The 20,721-nt window shown below is 34.5% G+C and overlaps 3 protein-coding genes and 1 non-coding gene across 7 annotated transcripts; 3 read left to right on the top strand and 1 right to left on the bottom strand.

Annotated features, from left to right (window-relative positions):
* The first annotated feature begins 1,879 nt into the window (after positions 1-1,879).
* TRNAS-GCU (transfer RNA serine (anticodon GCU)) lies at positions 1,880-1,961 on the top strand. Its single transcript has one exon. It is a non-coding gene; the product is annotated as a tRNA-Ser (tRNA).
* Positions 1,962-4,800: 2,839 nt separating this feature from the next.
* Positions 4,801-5,840, top strand: LOC133310393 (calmodulin-like protein 3). Its single transcript, XM_061511318.1, has 2 exons — positions 4,801-4,856; positions 4,953-5,840. The coding sequence occupies exons 1-2, from the start codon at positions 4,801-4,803 to the stop codon at positions 5,455-5,457; spliced, it is 561 nt and encodes a 186-aa protein (XP_061367302.1). The 3' UTR covers positions 5,458-5,840.
* A 1,008-nt stretch (positions 5,841-6,848) lies between these two features.
* LOC133310389 (protein FAR1-RELATED SEQUENCE 5) lies at positions 6,849-9,625 on the bottom strand. Of its 4 annotated transcripts, none has more exons than XM_061511312.1 (3): positions 9,426-9,556; positions 8,440-9,000; positions 6,849-7,598 (listed from the first exon to the last, which is right to left on the bottom strand). In XM_061511312.1, the coding sequence occupies exons 2-3, from the start codon at positions 8,983-8,985 to the stop codon at positions 7,386-7,388; spliced, it is 759 nt and encodes a 252-aa protein (XP_061367296.1). In that variant the 5' UTR covers positions 8,986-9,000; positions 9,426-9,556; the 3' UTR covers positions 6,849-7,385. The 4 variants fall into 4 exon arrangements, with proteins under 4 accessions (XP_061367296.1, XP_061367298.1, XP_061367297.1 ...); XM_061511314.1 differs by having other exon boundaries at positions 8,440-8,986; positions 9,430-9,556; XM_061511313.1 differs by having other exon boundaries at positions 9,422-9,516.
* A 55-nt stretch (positions 9,626-9,680) lies between these two features.
* Positions 9,681-10,339, top strand: LOC133310391 (uncharacterized). The gene has a single exon (XM_061511315.1). It carries the CDS (start codon positions 9,780-9,782, stop codon positions 10,185-10,187), a length of 408 nt encoding a protein of 135 aa, XP_061367299.1. The 5' UTR covers positions 9,681-9,779; the 3' UTR covers positions 10,188-10,339.
* Positions 10,340-20,721: the final 10,382 nt, after the last annotated feature.

Genomic DNA, 20,721 nt, shown 5'->3' with positions numbered 1-20,721 from the left:
TTTTTATTTTTAGTTTGATTAAGTATGCTCGTAAGTAAATTTCTATAACATTTTTAGTTCATTTAGAACGAGAGTTCGGAAACATTTAGAAAATGCGATAAACTTTCTATGGCTTTTCATAATTAAATAGTAAAATTAGATTAGGCGTACAAAAAAAGGACGGGTTTGGCAGGCTGGCAAGTTGAAAATCTCGGCCCGCCGGGTTGAGCCCATTTACCACCTCCACTGACAAGAAGTTTTCTAGTTTTTTGAGTATAAATCTTTTTGGTTGAAACTGTTTTCTAATAAGAAGGTTTTATTTATTATTGAATATATTTTTTCTTTTAAATTTTTTATATTTAGAATCTTTGTCTTTTATTCTTATTATATTTATATTTATCTAAATAATAAAGATTTCTAATACCCTTTATGTTAATGTTAATTAAACATAGAACTTATAAAAATTATTTTACCAAATGATTTATTCTTAGCTTGAGTTTTAAAATAACTTTTAAATTAAAAATAATAATATAATCAATAAAAAGTTTTTAAGCTTAACTTATTATTATTATTATTATTTTTGCCGAAAACAGGCTCTGATGTCAGGGTTGAGAAAGAACTAGTTTGCAATCCACAAATTATGTATTTGAATTAGTTTTTTTTAAAATTTAAAAATTTATTAAAAAGTAATTGTTATTTTTCCACTCTATTTGTTTACTATAGAAATATGTGGCAACGCAGTTAACAAGTCTGATTCGGTTTAGGATACTGGAATATGCTGGTCCACGTGACCACGTCCACCACGTGGAAGCTTCATTATATATATATATGTGGGTTTAACTTTTCTTATGTTGTAGGATTGTAGGAGAGAAAAAAAGTAGGGAGAAGTTAAATGTGGGTCCCATATTTTATATTAAAAAAGAAAAGAAAAATTAATTGGCACGGAAAACGAATTTGTGTAGGAAAATGGGAGTATCTCATGTGGCATGAGAGTATTATTTCCCTATATATATATAGCAAAATGATTTGTAACGTGATTGCATATAAGCATTAGTGTAGTCACTTAAAAATTACGTCATTTTGGTTGGCATAAAGGAAGTTTGCGTTCAAAATTAATTATAGAAAATAAAAATATTATATTTATTTTCACCTTTGTAAGGTTATGATTCTCCATATTTAATGCTTTATATTTATTTCCGTCTTTGTATGGTTATGATTTTCTATATTTAATGTTTTCACACTATAAAACGACGTAGTTTTATATGACTGCACCAATCCTTAGATGCAGTCATTGTACATCCGCTAAACCCTATATATATATGTGTGTGTGTGGCTTTGGTTTCGTAATGTTGCAGTAACCATTTTTTTTCCTGCAAAGCAAAATGACAACATAAATAATAATAAAAAATTTGAAACAAGCACTGTATTCAATAATTATCTTTTGTCTGTAGCTTTGCATGATAGAAATTTTTTTCCTGTTAAATGATTGTTATTTATCCCATATATATATAGTTCATTGTTTGTCATTTAAAAGGATGGTCCTTTTAGATGAATGTAGTGTATTTTTTTAAATTATAAATTTTCTCCTCCACTCTCTCTCTCTCTCTCTCTCATAATTTGTTCCTTTATCTCTCTTAAAAGGATATAAGTGTGTGTCCTTTAAAAGGACACACACTTTTCTCATATATATATATAGGGTTTTATAAAAGTTATGTTGTAGGAAAAATGATTGTATTATGTTATAGAGATTCATTTTTCGTGCTGTAGTTTTTTTTTATTTTTTTGCTTCAAAAAATGCAGGCCCCACAAAATATTGTTGTGTAGGAAACTCTTTGTGGTGGCATGATAAATGCAAATCCAATATATATATATATATTCAAAACGAATCTCCTCCAATATCGTCGCTTTGGCCGAGTGGTTAAGGCGTGTGCCTGCTAAGTACATGGGGTTTCCCCGCGAGAGTTCGAATCTCTCAGGCGACGTTGATTTTTAATTTTATGGCCCCTGGTCCTGCCGACCAAAAAGCAAAAAACTACGAGCCTAGAAATTATAGATCCTTTATCCAAAAAAGAAAAAGAAATTATAGATCCAAATGTGCATAACAATGCGAGTTTGAGATTGGGAATGAGCAATTTTTTAATTTCATGAATTGAAAGCTAACATTTGACCTCTTTCATTTGAGCGTGCATGATTTAAGGTCAATAAGGAAATTTAGTGGAAAATTTGGTCTGTTTGGGGAGGCCATTTTGCAATTTTATAGTCACACAAACTATTAATTTTAGCAACAAATATAAATTATGCATTCATTATTAACAAAAGACCTAACCTCAATAATTATTAATTCGAATATAAATTAGTCTTCTGTGAGTCAAGGGAAAAAAATTTATTTTATTTTTTAAAAAATGACATACAATATAAAGGGGAGTGGGAAACTAGAGACAGACATGTTCCCTAAACGCGTCTAGTTGTTATTTAATTACTACACTTATGACCATACTTGTCTCTTGTCAAAGCTCTTACTAGTATGGTGTATATGAATATCCACTGCACTGTGTATAACTGAAGTGAGGATATTCTTTGAGATATCCATGTTGGTTGACCCGTATGCATAAATGATAGTATAAATTGAAATAATTTTAAAAAACATACACCAATATAGTTGAAAAATTGAGAGGAAAAAAAAATAGAAAAAAAGAGAGCATAGTATAGCACATTTGTTTTATAACATTTTTATAGCTTGCGTCTAAACCGTAAGGACCGTAAAAGATCAATGGTCGTAAACTATTTGTTATGCAAGTGGAGAAAAAAAAATATAGGGTTGTATTTTCTTATGCAACATGAGAGGAGTTTTTTCCCTACACATACAATTAAGTGGATCCATTAGTTTTAAAAAAAAAAGAAAAAAGAAAAAATATTAACACGGAAATCGAGCTCTCACTAACATGAGAGGAACTTTATTCCTACTACATGAGATTTATTTATCCCAAAAAATATATATAAAAAGAAGAAAAATATTAGTCTAATGTGATAGGAGACAACAAGTCTCTTCTACACACTAAAAAAGGTGTGGGGTCCACTTTAATTTTTTTTCTATTTTCTTGTATAGTGAGACCCACATAAGTTTGTGAGTGCAACATGAGATATTCTCCTATTGCATAAGAAAATATAATCCCTAAAAAGAATTAGGAAAATATTTGTCTCGTTGGTGATAATTATCTTATGCTATATACTTGTCGAATTTTGTATCAGTTTTTTTTTTTAATTATGGACTTCACATATTTATCTCAAATAACATGAGAGTATTATCTCAAACAACACGAGATTATATTAGTAACATCAGGTAAAGACAATTTCTTTAGGTATTGTTTGACATAAGTGAGGCCAAGTTGAATATGTAAAAAAAAAATGAAAAAAAGTAGAAGAAAAAACTTGTTGAACGATGATTAAGTTGATAATATATACTTAGTGTCTCTTTGGATCCTCTTATTTTTAAGCTAGAAGCTACTTATAAGCATAAGCTAGGCCAAACAGGTTTTGGAAAAAGCTCTTATAACGAAAAGTTCTTTTTTTTATAATGAAGAAAAAGCTGAAAGTTAAAAGCTCTTAGAAGGAGTTTTTTTAAGCTCTTATCTGTTTTTCTTGAATTGTGTGCTTTTTTTTTTTAAATGAAGAGTTATAAAGATAGAGAGAGATAATTTTCTTGAAATATGTGCTTTTAAGTAATTTTTAAGCTAAATTTTTTATGTAATTTTCAAACAGCTTTTAGCTTCTTTTTTTTAAGTTTTTTTTTTTACTTTAACTTATAAATAACTTCTAGCTTAAAAATAAGAAGATTCAAAGAGGCTCTTAACAGGGATGATAATGATGTATTTGGCAATTCCTAACATAAAGAATAAAGAGTACACCATCATTTTTGCGGTGATAATGAAATCTGTCCTATAACGTTGGTAAGTTTAACCTAACGAAATAGAAGACTCAAGAGGCATGGCATAACGAGATGCCACGTGTTAGCAACCCCCTACCAAACGCGCAGAGAGCCGTTGAGGAAATCCAACTGTCTCAAGTCACTGCATAGTGCAAAAATGCCGGACTCTGAGTCTGCACTCAGTAATTGGCGGGCTCCACTGTCCAACATTTTAGATCCGTCATCAACGTCCACACAAGCACACCTATGGTTTTTTAAACTCATCTTTCTACATCACTAACCTTATTTAAGTAACTTTCAATACTAAATAAATTGGTAAAAAAAAAAAAACCCCTTCTTAAAGGACTATTTATATACATTAATGGCAACTAATATACACACAATTAAAATTGATGCAAAAATCAAATGATAGTAGTTCAGTTAGACTAAAAGCTGAGCAAGTTGGGATAAGAATATGTGGTATGTGATATCCTCCCAGTATCATATTTGAAAAGAATTTAAAATCTTAATTCTGAATCCGTCTCGAACAGAATAACTTCCCGTAAAGAAATTATTCAAAATAAAATAAAATCAATGCCCAGCTAATATGTCTTTAAACTAGTATTCAGGGTCATGACAGAGCTTTCATTATTTATGGATTTGATGAGTGGTTAGTTAAACAATAACATATTGGTAGGGGCAGGCGAATTAATTAATATGAACGCGTTTTTGAATGAATGATGGTCATTATATAATAAAGCATTAACAATCCAAATACGCGTAAAAGTTAAAGTGGAATACAAAGACAGATCCTGCATCTGAAAGCCTCTCACTAGTTTAACTTACCTTATTTAGAACCCCCAAAAAATCTCTCGTAAGTCATAGGCAACAAACAAGCACCACAAATTCTATTTCCAATGACAACTATTATGCATAGGATTTTCCTTCTTTACAATTTCCTAAATTCATTTGTCGTGTGTCTGGTCCCAAAGAAGGTGAGAGCCTTCCTCCCCCCCTGGTCTTGGTTCCTCCATCAAACCAATCTCATCGAAACCGCCACCACCACTGAATCACCCTCCTCTTCTTCTTCAAGGGGCCTTATTATTACAAAGAGAATAATAATGGACCCAACAGAACTCAAGCGTGTTTTCCAGATGTTTGATCGTAACGGTGATGGAAGAATCACCAAGAAGGAGCTCAACGATTCGCTTGAGAATCTTGGCATATTCATCCCCGACAAGGAGTTAACGCAGATGATTGAGAAGATCGATGTAAACGGAGATGGGTGCGTGGACATTGATGAGTTTGGTGATTTGTACCAGTCGATTATGGATGAACGTGATGAAGAGGAGGATATGAGGGAGGCATTCAACGTCTTTGACCAAAATGGAGATGGGTTCATAACCGTTGAAGAGTTGAGAGCGGTTTTGGCTTCACTGGGGTTGAAACAAGGAAGAACGGTCGAAGATTGTAAGACGATGATAATGAAGGTGGATGTCGATGGAGATGGGATGGTGGATTATAAGGAGTTCAAGCAAATGATGAAAGGGGGTGGCTTCAGTGCTCTCAGTTAATTAAATCTATGCAGTCAGTGTTTCGCTTTTAATTAACCATAAGTTGTAAATATATGTTTCTGGGGGCAACAACATAGGATAAGGATGCAGACCAAGATGAATCACACCCACGATGCATGTCATGTCTTTTGGAACAAGTATGCGTTGAGGCTTTTTTTTTTTGGGGGAGGAAGGCCATTTGAATCGGGGCTATTGTTATTGTGACATGATGTGTTTGTGTTTTTTCTCTTTTCTTTTTCTTTTTCAAGTTTTGAGAGAGTTGAGAAAGGTTGATTATGTTCTCACTCTGTAAAACTGTTTAATGATTTTTTTTTTATTTTTTTTTTTGTTAATTTTGATATTCTCGTTCTCATTGATGTTTTAATGTATTAGTATCTCATATTCCTGCCATTATCAGAGACTCTCCCTGCCTACAATTTTTTTTTTCTCTCTCTATAAAACGGATCAACCCACCTCTCCTTCAACCCATAAGAAATGGGATGAGATTGGTTGGTTCGCCATTGATAAGTGATAAAAACACCAACTCATTCCGTAGAGATGAGTTCACGGATCAACCGGTCTAAAAATAAAATATTAAAAAAAAATCTAAATATATTAATACTAATATTTTATTTCTAATTTCTAACATTAAAATTTTTCTTAAGTTTTAATAAAGTATCAAGCACTAAGTTAAAGACAAAAGGATGATCTAAATCAATAATTTCATTTAACATAACTATACAAATTATATCTTAAGATTAATTAATAATTTCAGTGTTTGATGACATCAAACAAGTACATATTTGCAAAGGAATACGTCATTGCGTCCTGTAACTAGAATTTCATAAGTATTTACTTTGATTTGTATAGATATTAGCATTTAAATCCAAAACTAAACTTAAGTTTCTTTTATTTTTTGTGTTAATCTAAATCAAAAGTAAATAAAAAATAACCTTTGCAATAATATAATAACATTATGGCCCCAAGAAAAAATTTATCTCACATAATAAGCATTCACATAGACTAATGAAGGCATAATCTAATATTGTTTTAAAAAAAAATTACATGTGGGTTAATCCGCCCCGCCTATTTCAACTCACCTCACATATAAACGGATTATTTGAGTTGATGCGGATTATTTGAGTTGATGAAATGAAATACATGAACCTAACCCGTCCCATTTTGATAGATTGACCCATTAAGTTCAACCCATTTTGCCTCTTGAGTTGATTGATATAAACAAGAGAATAATGCCTCACCCCATTAGTCCATTTCCTAAGACAATGAATGCTGAACATTGAATTATTAGTGACAATTTGAAAGAATATATATCATGGATAGGTGGTTGCGAAATTTCGGGATTCTTGTGTTCTGTCTTTTGTTATAAATATTGAAAATCTTCAATTTGCACGGTTTTTCTGAGTGTTTATAATAAAATTTTACAGAGATAAATGTGTCCTATATTTAACATTTAAATGTGATAACTACCTAGTTCTAGGAGGCCACTATTTCTTCTAACCAAAATAAAGGTAAATGATCGCTGTGATGGTAATCATCCAAACTGTAAGCAGAACGCAAGCAGAGAAGACTAGAGTCCATGTGGTGTAAACCACAATCCCACCAACTCCGGTCCAAAAAAGTTGAGTCCAACAAAAGAATGAACGGCTACCATACTCATGAGGGAAATAGTTTTCAGCAAGAATAACAATACTACGTTAAATGTAAAGCACATAATCCTGGACATGGTTGATGAAACACACTAGAAAATGAGTTTCCCGGTAAACTATGTGCTAATGTGACCTGAGACGACCCTATGACCACTGCATTACTTCAAGCTAAATCACGTCTAAATATTTGGCAGAATTATGTTTGAAACCTTCAAATGGCAAATAGGCTTAACAATCCCAACACAGACGTGGCAACTAGGAAACATGCTATAATGGCACTAATTACCCACCATCTGAATCTGATTTTTCCTCCTCCATCTCTCTTATACGTTGAACTATATCAGCAACTTTTTCAGAGATGTGTTCTGTGTGCTTTTCCAAATCGTTCAGAATCATATTTAACTGTTCTTCATATGCAGCACAACGACGTTTGCACTTTTGCCTTTCATTGTACAACTCAAGCGATAGCTCTCGGATTCTCTTATCTTTCTCATCCTGTGACAAAAATCATCAATATAAGTTAGAGGTACTAAAAACGAAACAAACAGAAGATAGATATTCGTCCTAAGCAACTAATGATAACTATACATTAATCAAATTCTCCAACAATGTGTAACTGCTTGAGATGTGGCTTCCCATTATATATAACAGTTTATTCAATCATATTTGCAACGACATATTTTTTTTTTTTTTTGGGGATGGTGGTGAAGGGTGTGATTGCATGAAATCTTAGGCAATTGACTAATTACCATATCTTCTTGATGTAATATTGATAGACCTACATGGCTCCATCAGTTTCTTGGGTCCATTCAAGGAAGAGATTTAGGAGCTGCATTGGACAAATCATGACTTCAGATAACTAACTGCCTACATGACAGGGGATGCAGATTGGAGGGAAAGGAATTTGATTGGATCAGTGGGGGTTATCGAGAAGAGAAGAGAGTGAGAAGGTGGGAAAAGTGTGAGAGAAGGTTTGAGACGAAGATAGACTAGGCACTCTCAAGTTGCATAGGGTTATCTGAATTTTCCAATTCAAGTTTATCATGTTCTACATATTTCAACCCCACTGATACTGATATCAATCCGATATCAGCCGCATGAGAGGAGATCTAATTCAGTTTTCAATTCTAATTCAATAATTGGGCCCAATTTGATAAAATATATTCAAATTAATAGTTTTCTGCTCCTCTTTTCTTATTTACCCTTTGTTGACAACAGAATAACAAAGGAATCAATATTTGGGCATGGTCAGTTGAAATTTGATATTTAACCATAGCCCAGACATCAATACATAAGTACCATATAGTCATATTTGCTAATGCCTGGAGAGACATACCTCACTAACCAAGTGCTTCCCAGATCCTCGCCATGGAACTTTACTAGGACTCATCAGTTTATGAGTATGATCTTTCACAAATTTGGTAACAACCCACTTCCCTCCTTCTCGTAAAGCTAACCTTATCATGGCCTGACAACCTTCTCGGGTGTTTGGCGGAGAAGGGAGCACTCTATCTTTTCTGTGCACATACTTTTTTGCACGAAAACCTTCTTTTGAGCAGACAAAATCTTGACCAATAACCTGGTTATTAACTCGTGAACGACGGTTATGGTGTATCCGTACTGTAAAACCTATCCTCCTACCATAGGCAATGTAGAATTCTCTGGCTTCCTCTCTTGAATTGAACTCCATGCCTATGAATGGTTCTAGAGCTTCTGTATCTACTGAAGGTTGTTCAACAAATTTCTCATCTTCATCTGCACATAAATCTAAGCTTTTGCAAAACTCATCTTCTACTTTCTCATGTTTCTCACTAATTTCACCTTGCATATCCAAGTCACTATCATCTGAATCAAATCCCCCGCCAGATTGGTGATCCATCATCCTACAATGACAGAACTACACAAATAATTAGATTACCCTTCACAGTTCATCACAAAACATATGAAAAATTGGATACATTGATGCAACCAGAAATTATAAACAACTGAAGAATAAGGTTATCACTTATCAGTATCACAGTTTCATGATTTTTCCAATTCAAAGGGTTTCTTTCTTTCTTTCTTTCATTTTAATTTCTTATATTATTCTCCTTCTTTCAAATATAAATAGTCATAATCAGTAGAAGGAATGCTCCATGTAAATTCTAAATTATCAAATTAACCACTTGGAATACCAATATTTAATATTCAAAGGAAAAAAAAAAAAAACTAGATTAAGCTTTAGCTAAAAAATTGACAGCACGAGTTCATGAAAACGAAATGAACAAGGTCGTAGCAGAACAAATGGCATGAGAAAGAGAAAGTTGATGAACCCTTACTTACCCACCCGATGAGGTATAGAAACTCCAGAATCCTAGACGGGTGAGGTTGGATCGGATCGGGTCGGGTTTATAAGCTTTCGGATTGTTCAAATACAAAGGCGAAGGAAGGGTTCCGATACACATACACACCCCATTGCAGTACGGACACACGACCAGAGAGCAGTGCGATTCGCACACTTGAATTAAGTGTCATTTATTTATTTGAAAATATAAAAATTAAATAAAACTATGGTTTATTTGGGCTACGATTGGGCCAGCCCAATGGGCTTTCTGATTGGAATCACACCATGAAAACTACAACTGTATTATTCACCACAAAAAACCACGAAGGAGCGTAACAGGGTGGGTCCATGCAATGGCGGGTAGTTACTGTAACCACCACCACCACCTTCTGCAGCTGGTGTTGTCGTGCCGGAAAATCACAGCGCAGGTGAAAAACACCACCACGTCATCCATCATAGCTATGGCTTCCTCTTCTGAGCAGGAATTCGTGGCCTACTATCGTGCCCAGCTCAATCGCTTTCCGAGATCGCAACGCTTCTGGGACGCCAAAGTTGCATCTCGCGTCGGGGAAAAGCTAGGGTTTCGACTCAGAGAAATTGGCGTCACCGGTGTTCAAATCGACCCTCGCGAGGAGCAATCTCGCCCCGTCCATTATCGCATGATGGTCTCTCCCTTGTTCTATTCCATCAAACGCGCCGGCGTCCAGGTTTCCGGTGCTGATAAATTGGACCTTCCATCTACCGGTAAGTTTCAATTTTGAGTATGAAGATAGATTAATTCTCATTTTTGTGCCAATTATTCACACCGAATAAAAATCCGACTCTGAGCTATTATTATTATTATTATTATTATTCGGATGATAAATTGTTGTTTTGTACGACAGAAAGTGCTAACTGTTGTTATTATTTGTTTTTGAGTAAATAATCTTTTTTTTCCAATGTCACGATTCCGTTTTAGTCCATAGCAAATAAAAAATGATGATGAATATGATTTATTTTTTGAATTTGCGAGGGATTATAATTTCAAACTAAATGGATCCATTTTGAAGTTTTTAGTAACCAAGATGAACTTTTTTATTTGCTAAGAACTAAAGTAGACATAGTAAAACCTGTTGAGGACCAAAAAGGTATTTACCCTTTGTTTTTGTATCTAAGAATAATAACCGGGAATTCAAGTGAGTGATGAATAATCTTTGAATATCATTAACATATACCATTAGCATAAAATTTTTAAATATCGAATCAAATGTATTATCCTTTTATATAAAATGTGTTATGTTTATGGGATTAAAATTTTAGATAATTTTATCTTCTACACACATGATTTTGTTTTTATCATTTTTCTCGTTTCCCTTTCTATGGTCTCACATGATTCCACGTACTTATATATATATATATATATATATATATATATATATATATATATATATATATATATATAGAGAGAGAGAGAGAGAGAGAGATAGGAAAATTTGACACCTTATCTGAGAGTCGTTAGATCAAAAAAGATCAATGACTCTGATTTGTAAGCATGTGACACCATTAATCTTTTTTGATCTAACGGCTCTTAGATGAGGTGTCAAAGGATCATACTTTATATATATATATATATATATATATATATATATATATATATATATATATATATATATATATATATATATATATATATATATACATATACACGAAATAATTTTGTTTTTTATATCATGAGAAACATTACACCATATATTTATTACCATAGTTTGATTAGTTGATTAGGTAAGTAGTTGTGGTTAGTTAAATGATTAGTTGCATCTGTACTAGTATATACTAGTCACCTTATGGCTCCGTTGTACTTATTTTTACTCATTCTATCAATTTTAATTATTTTTTTTTTGAAGATTTTAAAACCTTAATTTTGAATCTGCTCGAAGCAAGAGCCTAGTTTATCCAAAAAAAAATTCTTAATATCTATTCTCTCTCAACTCTTTCCGGCTCTTGCCATGTTTTTCAACAACATTAACATTTAACACTCAACAAACAGATGTATCTTACAATAAAGACTGTATTTATTCTGGATGTGGTTTCGCCTTTCAGGTAGTTTATAGTTTCTGCTAATTTAATGAAGGGAAATAGTAGTTTCTTTTTACATGAGGTAGCTTATCTCATTTTCTCTCATTTCGATTTTCGCACTTCATTTTTTTTCTTCTTGTAATGGTGGGACCCACTTAGTTTCTCTCTACAACATAAAATACCTATTTTATGTAAAAGGAAATTAATAAAACCCTTTAATAAAAGTGAAGTCAATAAAACATGTAGGTGAAGTAAGGAATATAACAGTATCATATTCGCAATCGATACTCAATGGACAGCAATGTATCACGTGTAGTTTGGGTTCACTCTTGATACATTAAACTGTATGATAAAAGGGAGCAAGGGTGAAAAAGATGGATTATATAGTGGGTTGCTTTCAATCTATGAAGCATCGACACTTCAAAATTCTTGACGTGTCGTGTGTCCGACACTTTTCGACACTCACCGACATTCCGACACTTCAATACTCTTTGCAAAGACTTAAAATATTCAAACATTACATTGTGTTGTATTTTGAGTTGAGTTTCAACTATTAGATTCGTTGAATTACAATTACTATTTTATTGAGTTTAATATAAATATTTGGGATATCGTATGTTTCTTTGCAAAACTGATGAGTATTATAAGTTTAGTTTTATTTTTTTGTTAAATTATTAAATATAATATACACTACATAAATTAAAAATTATATAATATTAAAATGTGTCCTAACGTGTCAAAATTTAACAATTTTTTAAAATTAACGTGTCAGAGTATCGTGTCGTATCCCGTGTCCCGTCGATGTCGGTGTAACATAGCTCCCAACCTTATGAACGAAAGAGTAGGTGTGAGAGAGCCTCAACTCTGCACTGTGAATCTGATAGTAGGGGTGTTCGCGGTCTGGATTGGATCGGTTTTGGAAGCAAAAATCATCCGATCCAATCTCTTCGGTTTGATCATATAATCATCCATTCGGTTTGGATTTTTTTTCAAATCCGATCCGATCCAATTTTTTTCGGTTTGGATTGGATCGGTTTTCGGTGTTTTAAAAATCTTAAAATTTATTTCATGATTATTATGCAAATAACATCTTTTGTATATATTGTCTTTGTAAATTATTTTTTTGAAATACAAAAACATTAGTAAACTATAATATAGTTTTTTTTTTGGACAATGAGATATGAAGCTCTACAAAGATAAAATTTTGTTGATGAGATGTGATTAGATTTTTTCTTGGGTTTAATTAATAGGTTAATGGGTCTTGGGTTTAGAAATTTTTAGAGTAAAGACCCAAATTGGTCCCTGACAAAAAATGCGGTGGCCAAATTAGTCCCTAAGAAAAATAAACTCAAAAAAAAGTCCCCAACAATGTCAAACAGGTCCCACGTTAGTCCTTCTGTCAAATGAAAATTGATGGAGTGAGTGACGGTGCTGATGTGTCACGTTAAGTGACATGCGGTTGCCCACGTGGAGTGGTTGGACGACGTCGTTTGGGTAAGCTCAGCCACGTTGGACACAAAGTTCTCTTTCATACAAGAAACGTCGTAGTTTAGGGTTTAGGGTTCAACTCAAACCAGAAAGCATGGCATCAAATCGAAGGTTGAACGCATGAATTTGGGGAAAATTGATTGACGGTTTAGGAAAAATGATTGACGGTTTAGGGAAGGTGGGTGTATACTGTTCGATTTAGGGTTGAACTTTGTGTTTATGCCATGATTATGTCTTCTGGAAGGGGGAGCTTAGGTAGTTCGTTTGGGTTCAGTAGTGGAAGAAGGAAAGCTGCTCCATTATGTAAATGTGGGCTTAGTTGATCCATTATCATTGTCTTTGTAATATGTTTATATCTTTGTAGTAGGGTGGAGTGAAATGCACATTTTTAATCTGTAATATGTATGCTTCTCTGTAATGGAAAGACCACTGTTGGGATGTAATGAGATGTTGATTGTTCTTAAAATGGTTAATGTCCTTGAAATTGATTGTTCATAAAGCACAATTTGCTAAGTATTAAGTTATCTTGAAATGCCAAATAAAATGTCAAAAGACTGTATGAGCTTCTGTGGATTGAGGGAATGCCATAACAACAAGGATTGAGGGAATTAAACAGAAGGGGGGAATGAGCTGTTGTGGTAACAGCTTTTGGTGCCCCTTTGGTCTTACTGTCATGTGTCTTACTGTCATGTGTTACAGGCACTAATTTGGGTCTCGATGAATTTGTTAGGGACCTATTTGTCCAATAGGAAAAAATTACAGGGACTAAATTGGTCCTCGACCCAAATTGTGGGGGACTTATAAGGCATAAAAGGGAACCCATAATTCAGGTATGTTTACACATGACCCCAAAATGACACAGCATACAAATATTGTAACAAGACAAGCAATGAATCAAAAAGTAGTACTGTTTGACAGTATAGAAAACAATCATGACAGTGAATACAGATAGTAACCAAACTGACATAATCTTCCAATCATTTCACATCAATGACAGCAATTCCAAACTAGTAATGACATAAGAGATTTAGTAATCCATAAAGCATATTTCATTGATATCATGACTGTGTACTTACAATTGGCACTGACATAATAAACCATTAAGTAGGAACACTATGTATTCCCAAAAAACAAAGTGTTCATACTTAATATGGCCATAACCAGAGGTATACAAAAAAAAGTCATTGGTGAATAATTTAAACAGGGCCAAAACCAAAGTAAACCAAAAAACTTGCCTAATTACAATTCCAAGCTAATGGCCTAATAACAAAAAAAATGCCTCCTAAGACATTCGAACTGGCCTAATGTCAGTGATTACAATTCATGTTCAGTTATGTGGGGCTGGCCTAGGTGGCCTGAGTCCTGGTGTAGTCATGAAGCTCATGAATCTGGCTCTGGTGCCACTGCTAGCTGCAGCTGCTGTCTCACTGGTCACTGCCTCAGCAGGATTGCATGGTGGTGGGCTGCTGGCTCTTGGTTCAGCTGCATTTGGTGCATGCTGGCTGCTTGTCTCTGGTGGAGGGCCCTGACTCATGCTGATGAGGATCTCTTCAACTGACCTTGACTGGCCAACTTCAACATTAACCGGTTTAGTTTTTTTCTTTGATCCACCAGCAGGTCCCTTACATGTCTTGGCATAATGACCAGTCTGACCACACTTGGAGCATTGAACTGTGTAAGTCTTCTTAAGCTTCTTGTTGGTCTTCATAAGCTCTTCAGTTGGATCCTTCTTGCGATGCTTTTTTGGACGTCCAATAGGCCTTTTCAAGCGTGGAGGAAGTGGTTTTGGGGCATCACAAGTTGGCCAATATTGTTGGGAATTGACTGGGTTCAGAGTGTGTTCATAAGTGGCATGCAAAGCATCCACTGTTAGCCATTGGTGAACATGATTTTCCACAGGTTCATTCTTGTGTGCAATGGCATGTTCACAAGGCAATCCAGTCAGCTGCCACACATTACAGCTGCAAGTTTGCTGAGTTAAATTCACCCCAACACGTTGACCCTTTCCAGAAACTTCATACAGATCTTGGACCAAGTTTCCAGTCCATGTTGGTGTCCAAGAATTGCTTGCAACCTTCAACTGGTCCAGCCTCTTCTGTTGTGCCGGTGCTATCTTACCCCTAAAGGTTTGTAGAATCCTCTTGTGTGCTGCCATCCTTCGCATTATGTAGCACCTCAATTCCTCACACAATGTCATTATAGGTTTGTCCCTATAATTGACAATCTTTGCATTCCACACCTCAACCATATTATTCGTGATGTTGTCACATTTAGGCCAGTGACTGTAATAGGCTTTAACCCATGCTGAAGGGTGTATATTGTCAAGATACTTCCAAGCTGGTTCATTTAGAGTCTTCAACCTTTGCATGACCTTCTCAAATTGGGGAACAGTGGTGCATCTAGCACATTCCCATACAATTCCTCTTGTCTCTTTATCCTTCCATTGCTTGATGAAGTTCTTCCATACATGTTGTACACAGAACCTGTGGTGTGAACCTGGTATAATTTCCTTCAAGGCTGGGACAAGTCCCTGTATGTGAATGACAGTGAATAAAAATTAAAATACAATCTAAAATCAGCATGAATAATATTAGCATGTATAAGGGGAATTTACAATGCTGGATTTTTAGGTGACCATATTAAAAGAACTGTTGTAGGGACCAATTTGTACCCCCGATAATATTGTTAGGGACCAAAATGGTCCCTTCTGTTAAATAACAAGGACTACAATGGACCTCGATGATATTTATAGGGGACTAGTTAAGGTTATTAAACATCATTAGATAAGGCAAACACAACACACATACCACATGATTTCAGAAACCAGATACTGCATGACATTGGCAGCAACAGACATGAAAAAATTGTAAACAATCCACATTATTCAATAAGATCAATGACAGCAATGGCAATGGCAGAAGCTTGCTTGCAAATATTCATTAACAGCAAGGCAATGGCAACAACACATAACACACATACCAGAACACACATACGAAGGACAGCAAACAGAATACTACATGGTCATCAATGACAGCAACCAGAACAAACAGGACAAACTTGGCAATCCAAAATATTCATTAACATCATCAAACAGAATTATTAAGGACAACTTCATCAACAACAGGACTATGGCAAAATATTCATTAACAACCAAAATACAATTAAGTATGACAATTCTATATGAAATAAATAATTGGAAGCACAACCAAAAAAACCTTACCTTCTGTTGATCCGAGATGAAGTTCCAACCAAATACTGCATGGTCCCCTAAATCTTCCTGTAATAATGTCAGAAACCACTTCCAATTGTCCTTCGTCTCACTATCAACCACGGCATATGCAATCACATAAAATTGTTTGTTTGCATCTTCACCCACAACACTCAATAATTGACCTCCATAATAGCCCTTCAGAAAGCATCCATCCAACCCAATTAAGGGCCTGCATCCAGCTTTGAATCCCTTCTTACAAGCATCAAGGCAGATGTACATTCTGTCAAATATTGGCAATGCTTGTGGAATAGGTTGGGGGGTGACTTGCAATTTGCAACTGGAGCCAGGGTTGCTCCTCAATAGTTCTGACAAATATTCCCTTAATCTTCCATATTGCTCTTTTTCACAACCTTCAATGGTCCCCTTTGCTTTTTTCAAAGCCTTACTTACTTTCTTCAGATCCAAATGCACATTGTATTCCTCCTTCATGTGCTCAAATGCCTCTGTCCTTGTCATCTTGGGTTGTGTTACTATTCTCTGCTCCAATTTCTTGGCCACCCAATCTCTTGTAGCCCTTTTATTCTTGAAGACTCTACAACATGTATGAGTCTCTTTAAAAGTCTTAACTTGGAATGTGCTTTGCTTACTGTTCCAGGCACAATACACCATCCATTCACAGTCTTCTACACTGCATTTGGCCCTTACTCTCACCTTGTCATTCTTAACCCATACGAAGTTCCTACCAAGACTGATATTGTAATCTTTTACTGCACCCTTAAATTGGTCCAGATTCATAAACTTCATACCAAGTTCTAAATAGACATGCCCAAAAGAAGCTTGCTCATTGAACTTTGGCATAACAGGTCTAACATTCTCATCATCATCACTTGAAGGAGGAGTCCTCAACTCCTCGGACAGATAGGTATATCCTTCTTCCTCAAATGACATCATGGCTTCCTCTTCATCAACTTCTTCAGATTCAGAGTCTTGTATTGAGGCATCCTTCTTGATTGCCTTCCTCCTTGGGGTCTGTTTTGCAGGCCTTTCTTTCTCTACAATTGGCACTGACATATCATCATCTTCTGAATCATCCTCAACACCAGGTGGGGGAGGCTTGTAAACCTCATCCTCTGCACTCTCATATGAATCTGAGTGTGAGGTAGCATGGTCATCATCTGCATTGTCTTCTTCAGACCCATCATCTGCACTGTCTTCATCATGGTCCGAATTGATCCCATCATCACCTTCTGCATTCAGGTCATCAGCAGCCCGTGCATGGTCTTCATCCAAATTCATCCCATCATCACCTTGCGCACCAAGGTCATCAGCAGCCTGTGCATGGTCTTCATTTTCTTTGACCCCAACATCACCTTGTGCACAACCTTCATGTGAACCGACTTCATCATCAACCTCTTCATGGTCGTCATTATGTGCTGAATTAATGATATTATCCTCTTCACTGTCATGTGTAGGTGAAGCAAACTGGGGAATTGAGATGCAGCCCTCAAAGTAGACATGTATCTCATTTCCATTCCCTAAAGCAGCCTCACACATAGCACACACATCTGAATCTGTACTAAGAGGTCTCAGCCCCAGATCCAAATCGGGTACCCCAGGCTGTAGCCACATCATCCTCTTGTATTTTTCATACCCATATTGCTTAAACAGGGTGTCAAGGTCACGAATATTGCAGTAGTCAATGTCCATATCCGGCAATGAGTCCACCCTTCCATATATATAGGTCATCACTCCATCTTCATCTCTGATAAACATACCACCGTGATGATAGACAATAACTATGTATTCGGACATCTGTCAAAACCAAAAAACCAATCCTATCATTAAACCATGAAGCCACAGACTTTGAAAGTGTTAAACAATACAAAGCAATAAAAAAGCAACCTTTTTTATGGATGCAGACATGTATTCCAACGATTAACATGGGGTTTTTAAATATTTTTAAATGGGTCAACCATGGCAGGGACCACACCACCTGGTTGTTACTTTCTTTTAAAACAAAACCCTAAATGGAAACATGGACCACAAAGTTCCACTTCGTGCAGACAAAAACAAGCATTAAACAAAGGGGAACGACATGGGGACCACAAACATTAAACAAAGGATGACAAACAACAATATAAAAAAGTTTCAACTTATAAATACTCATACCTTTTTCAACGGAATGCTCAGCCTCACAAAGTATCCAAATATGGCCCTTCTTTCTTCCACTGGTTCCCTTCGATTCTGGAAAAAGTTGGCAATATTCTAGACGCAAACACCAGGGTTTAATGGACGGTCTTCTTCCTTCCTTCTCAACGATGAAGTGTCGATGTTAGAAGAGGGGGAACAGGTAAAGTGTCCAACGGTTAGGTGAGGGGCAAAATTGGGTTTTTGAAAAAAGGGTTGTCCAAGTGGCTGAGTTTGTACCAAACGACGTCGTCCAACCACTCCACGTGGGCAACCGCATGTCACTTAACGTGACACATCAGCACCGTCACTCACTCCGTCAATTTTCATTTGACAGAAGGACTAACGTGGGACCTGTTTGACATTGTTGGGGACTTTTTTTTGAGTTTATTTTTCTTAGGGACTAATTTGGCCACCGCATTTTTTGTCAGGGACCAATTTGGGTCTTTACTCAAATTTTTAAGTTATGATTAGGGAAAGACCCAAGTAGGTAGAGAGGAATTAATATATTGGATCGGTTTTCATCAACTCATCCAAAAACCGATCCGATCCAATCCAATTAAAATTTGCGACTTTTTCGATTTTTGATTTTTCGGTTTTCGGTCTTTCGGTTCGGTTACCGCAGTTTGGATCGGTTGATGAACACCTCTATCTTATCGGGCCGAATATCTCAGTTTATCACAGCATGGGAGACGAGTTGCCAATGAGCACTATTCATTGGGTTTTAGGCTGATTTATGATCGATTATTTTGTCTTTATTTTAATTTTTGTTATCATTTTATCTTTCTTCTTAAATTATATATCAATCTTTTTTTATTTGATCAAAATTTAATTAAACCTTAATCATTTATTCAAGTAAATGATTCATTTATTCTAATAAATGTGGGTCAAAAAAGGACAAATTGATATATATTTCGAGAAGAGAGACAAATTAATATATAATTTGGGAAAAGGAATAAATGATAAAAATATTTTAAAATAGGAATAAAATGATGAACAATATTAAACATTCAAATAATAATAATAATAAATTAGCAATAAAACTTTGTTTACAATTATTATTATTCCCAACATTAACACTTAAAAATAAATTATGCATATTCGTTATTTGTATTCTACCACCTTTTATAGTTTTTTTTAACATAAAACACTATACAGAAAGATTACTAAAAACCATTGAGTAGAGTATATTTGGTATAATAAAATACCTTCTCATCATGTACCAAAAAAAAATAAAAATAAAATACCTTCTCATCTATTACAACTATCTACGAAATATAAAGTAATACTCAATGCGCGGCTCTAACCTTAAACTTCCGAATAACTATATATTAGAAATAAAATCATTATGGATTGCCATAAGCAAAATACAAAACCATAACATATCTACTTCAATAATGAAATGATTATAAGTAAAATGATGAAAATGAATAATGAAACAGGGATGGAAGGGAAGTAGATTATGAACCAGGATTCTGATTTTTATGAACTTGATCATGTGGATTATAAAAAAATCTATATAAATAATCATAAACATTTTTGTTAAAAAATAAACATTTAAATTTTAAAAACATTTTTTGGGCGGAAACACGTACAATTATGAACTTGATCATGTGGATTATCAAAAAATCTATATCAATAATCATAAACATTTTTGTTAAAAAATAAACATTTAAATTTTAAAAACATTTTTTGGGCGGAAACACGTACAAACTTGTATAATTTACACGTCATCTTAAATGATGAAGTGGCTTTTTCGGAAAAATAAAATAAAAAATAAATAAAAACCAAAGTAGCAGCCTTCGCACTGAAGAAACCAAAAAACACCCATCCAATTCAAAAGTCCAATGTTTTGAAAGAAAATTATGAAGATGTCATTGGGCAGGAAAAGTATTACAGAAAATTAATACATGGCAAAAGACTGGACACATTTATTATTAGTATAAATAACCCTATTTCCACTCACGTGTACATATAATGTGTTAATGTGACACCATAAAAACATATAACCTTTTTACATTCTCAATAATTTTATAATAAAAAAATAATTGCTAACTATATATAATACAACGTTAATATTAATTAAATAATCCAATAAAACACTTACTTAAAAAAATAATCCAATCAAAATATTAAGTATATATAACTTTATTTATATGTATACCGATCAAAATACAAAATACTTAGCATATAAACAAAAATATATCATTCAAATCCTGTCTCAAGGGTATAAAGAATTTGTTTGAGTTGGGGTTCCAACCTGCCTCAAGCAAATCTTTGGAAAAATTTTGGGAGCTAGAGGATGTGCTTTCCTCCTCGAATGAGAGATTAGTCTCATCCTTCCTCTGGTAGCG

The sequence above is a fragment of the Gastrolobium bilobum genome, unplaced genomic scaffold (genome assembly GCF_033153095.1).
Source record: "Gastrolobium bilobum isolate Gb01-03AN ecotype WA unplaced genomic scaffold, APGP_CSIRO_Gbil_v1 utg1359, whole genome shotgun sequence".
In the NCBI taxonomy this organism is placed as follows: Eukaryota; Viridiplantae; Streptophyta; class Magnoliopsida; order Fabales; family Fabaceae; genus Gastrolobium; species Gastrolobium bilobum.
The sequence above is the reverse complement of the archived record's forward strand: the minus strand, read 5'-3'. Positions and strand labels throughout refer to the sequence as shown.

Coding starts and splice junctions, on each gene's coding strand:
- LOC133310393 (XM_061511318.1), top strand. CDS start 4,801: ATGACAACTATTATGCATAGGATTTTCCTTCTTTACAATTTCCTAAAT. Junction 4,857..4,952: donor AATTTCCTAAATTCATTTGT/CGTGTGTCTGGT, acceptor CACCACCACTGA/ATCACCCTCCTCTTCTTCTT.
- LOC133310389 (XM_061511311.1), bottom strand. CDS start 9,547: ATGTGTATCGGAACCCTTCCTTCGCCTTTGTATTTGAACAATCCGAAA. Junction 8,987..9,425: donor TTCTATACCTCATCGGGTGG/GTAAGTAAGGGT, acceptor CTGTCATTGTAG/GATGATGGATCACCAATCTG. Junction 7,599..8,439: donor GGAAGCACTTGGTTAGTGAG/GTATGTCTCTCC, acceptor TTTTTGTCACAG/GATGAGAAAGATAAGAGAAT.
- LOC133310391 (XM_061511315.1), top strand. CDS start 9,780: ATGGCGGGTAGTTACTGTAACCACCACCACCACCTTCTGCAGCTGGTG.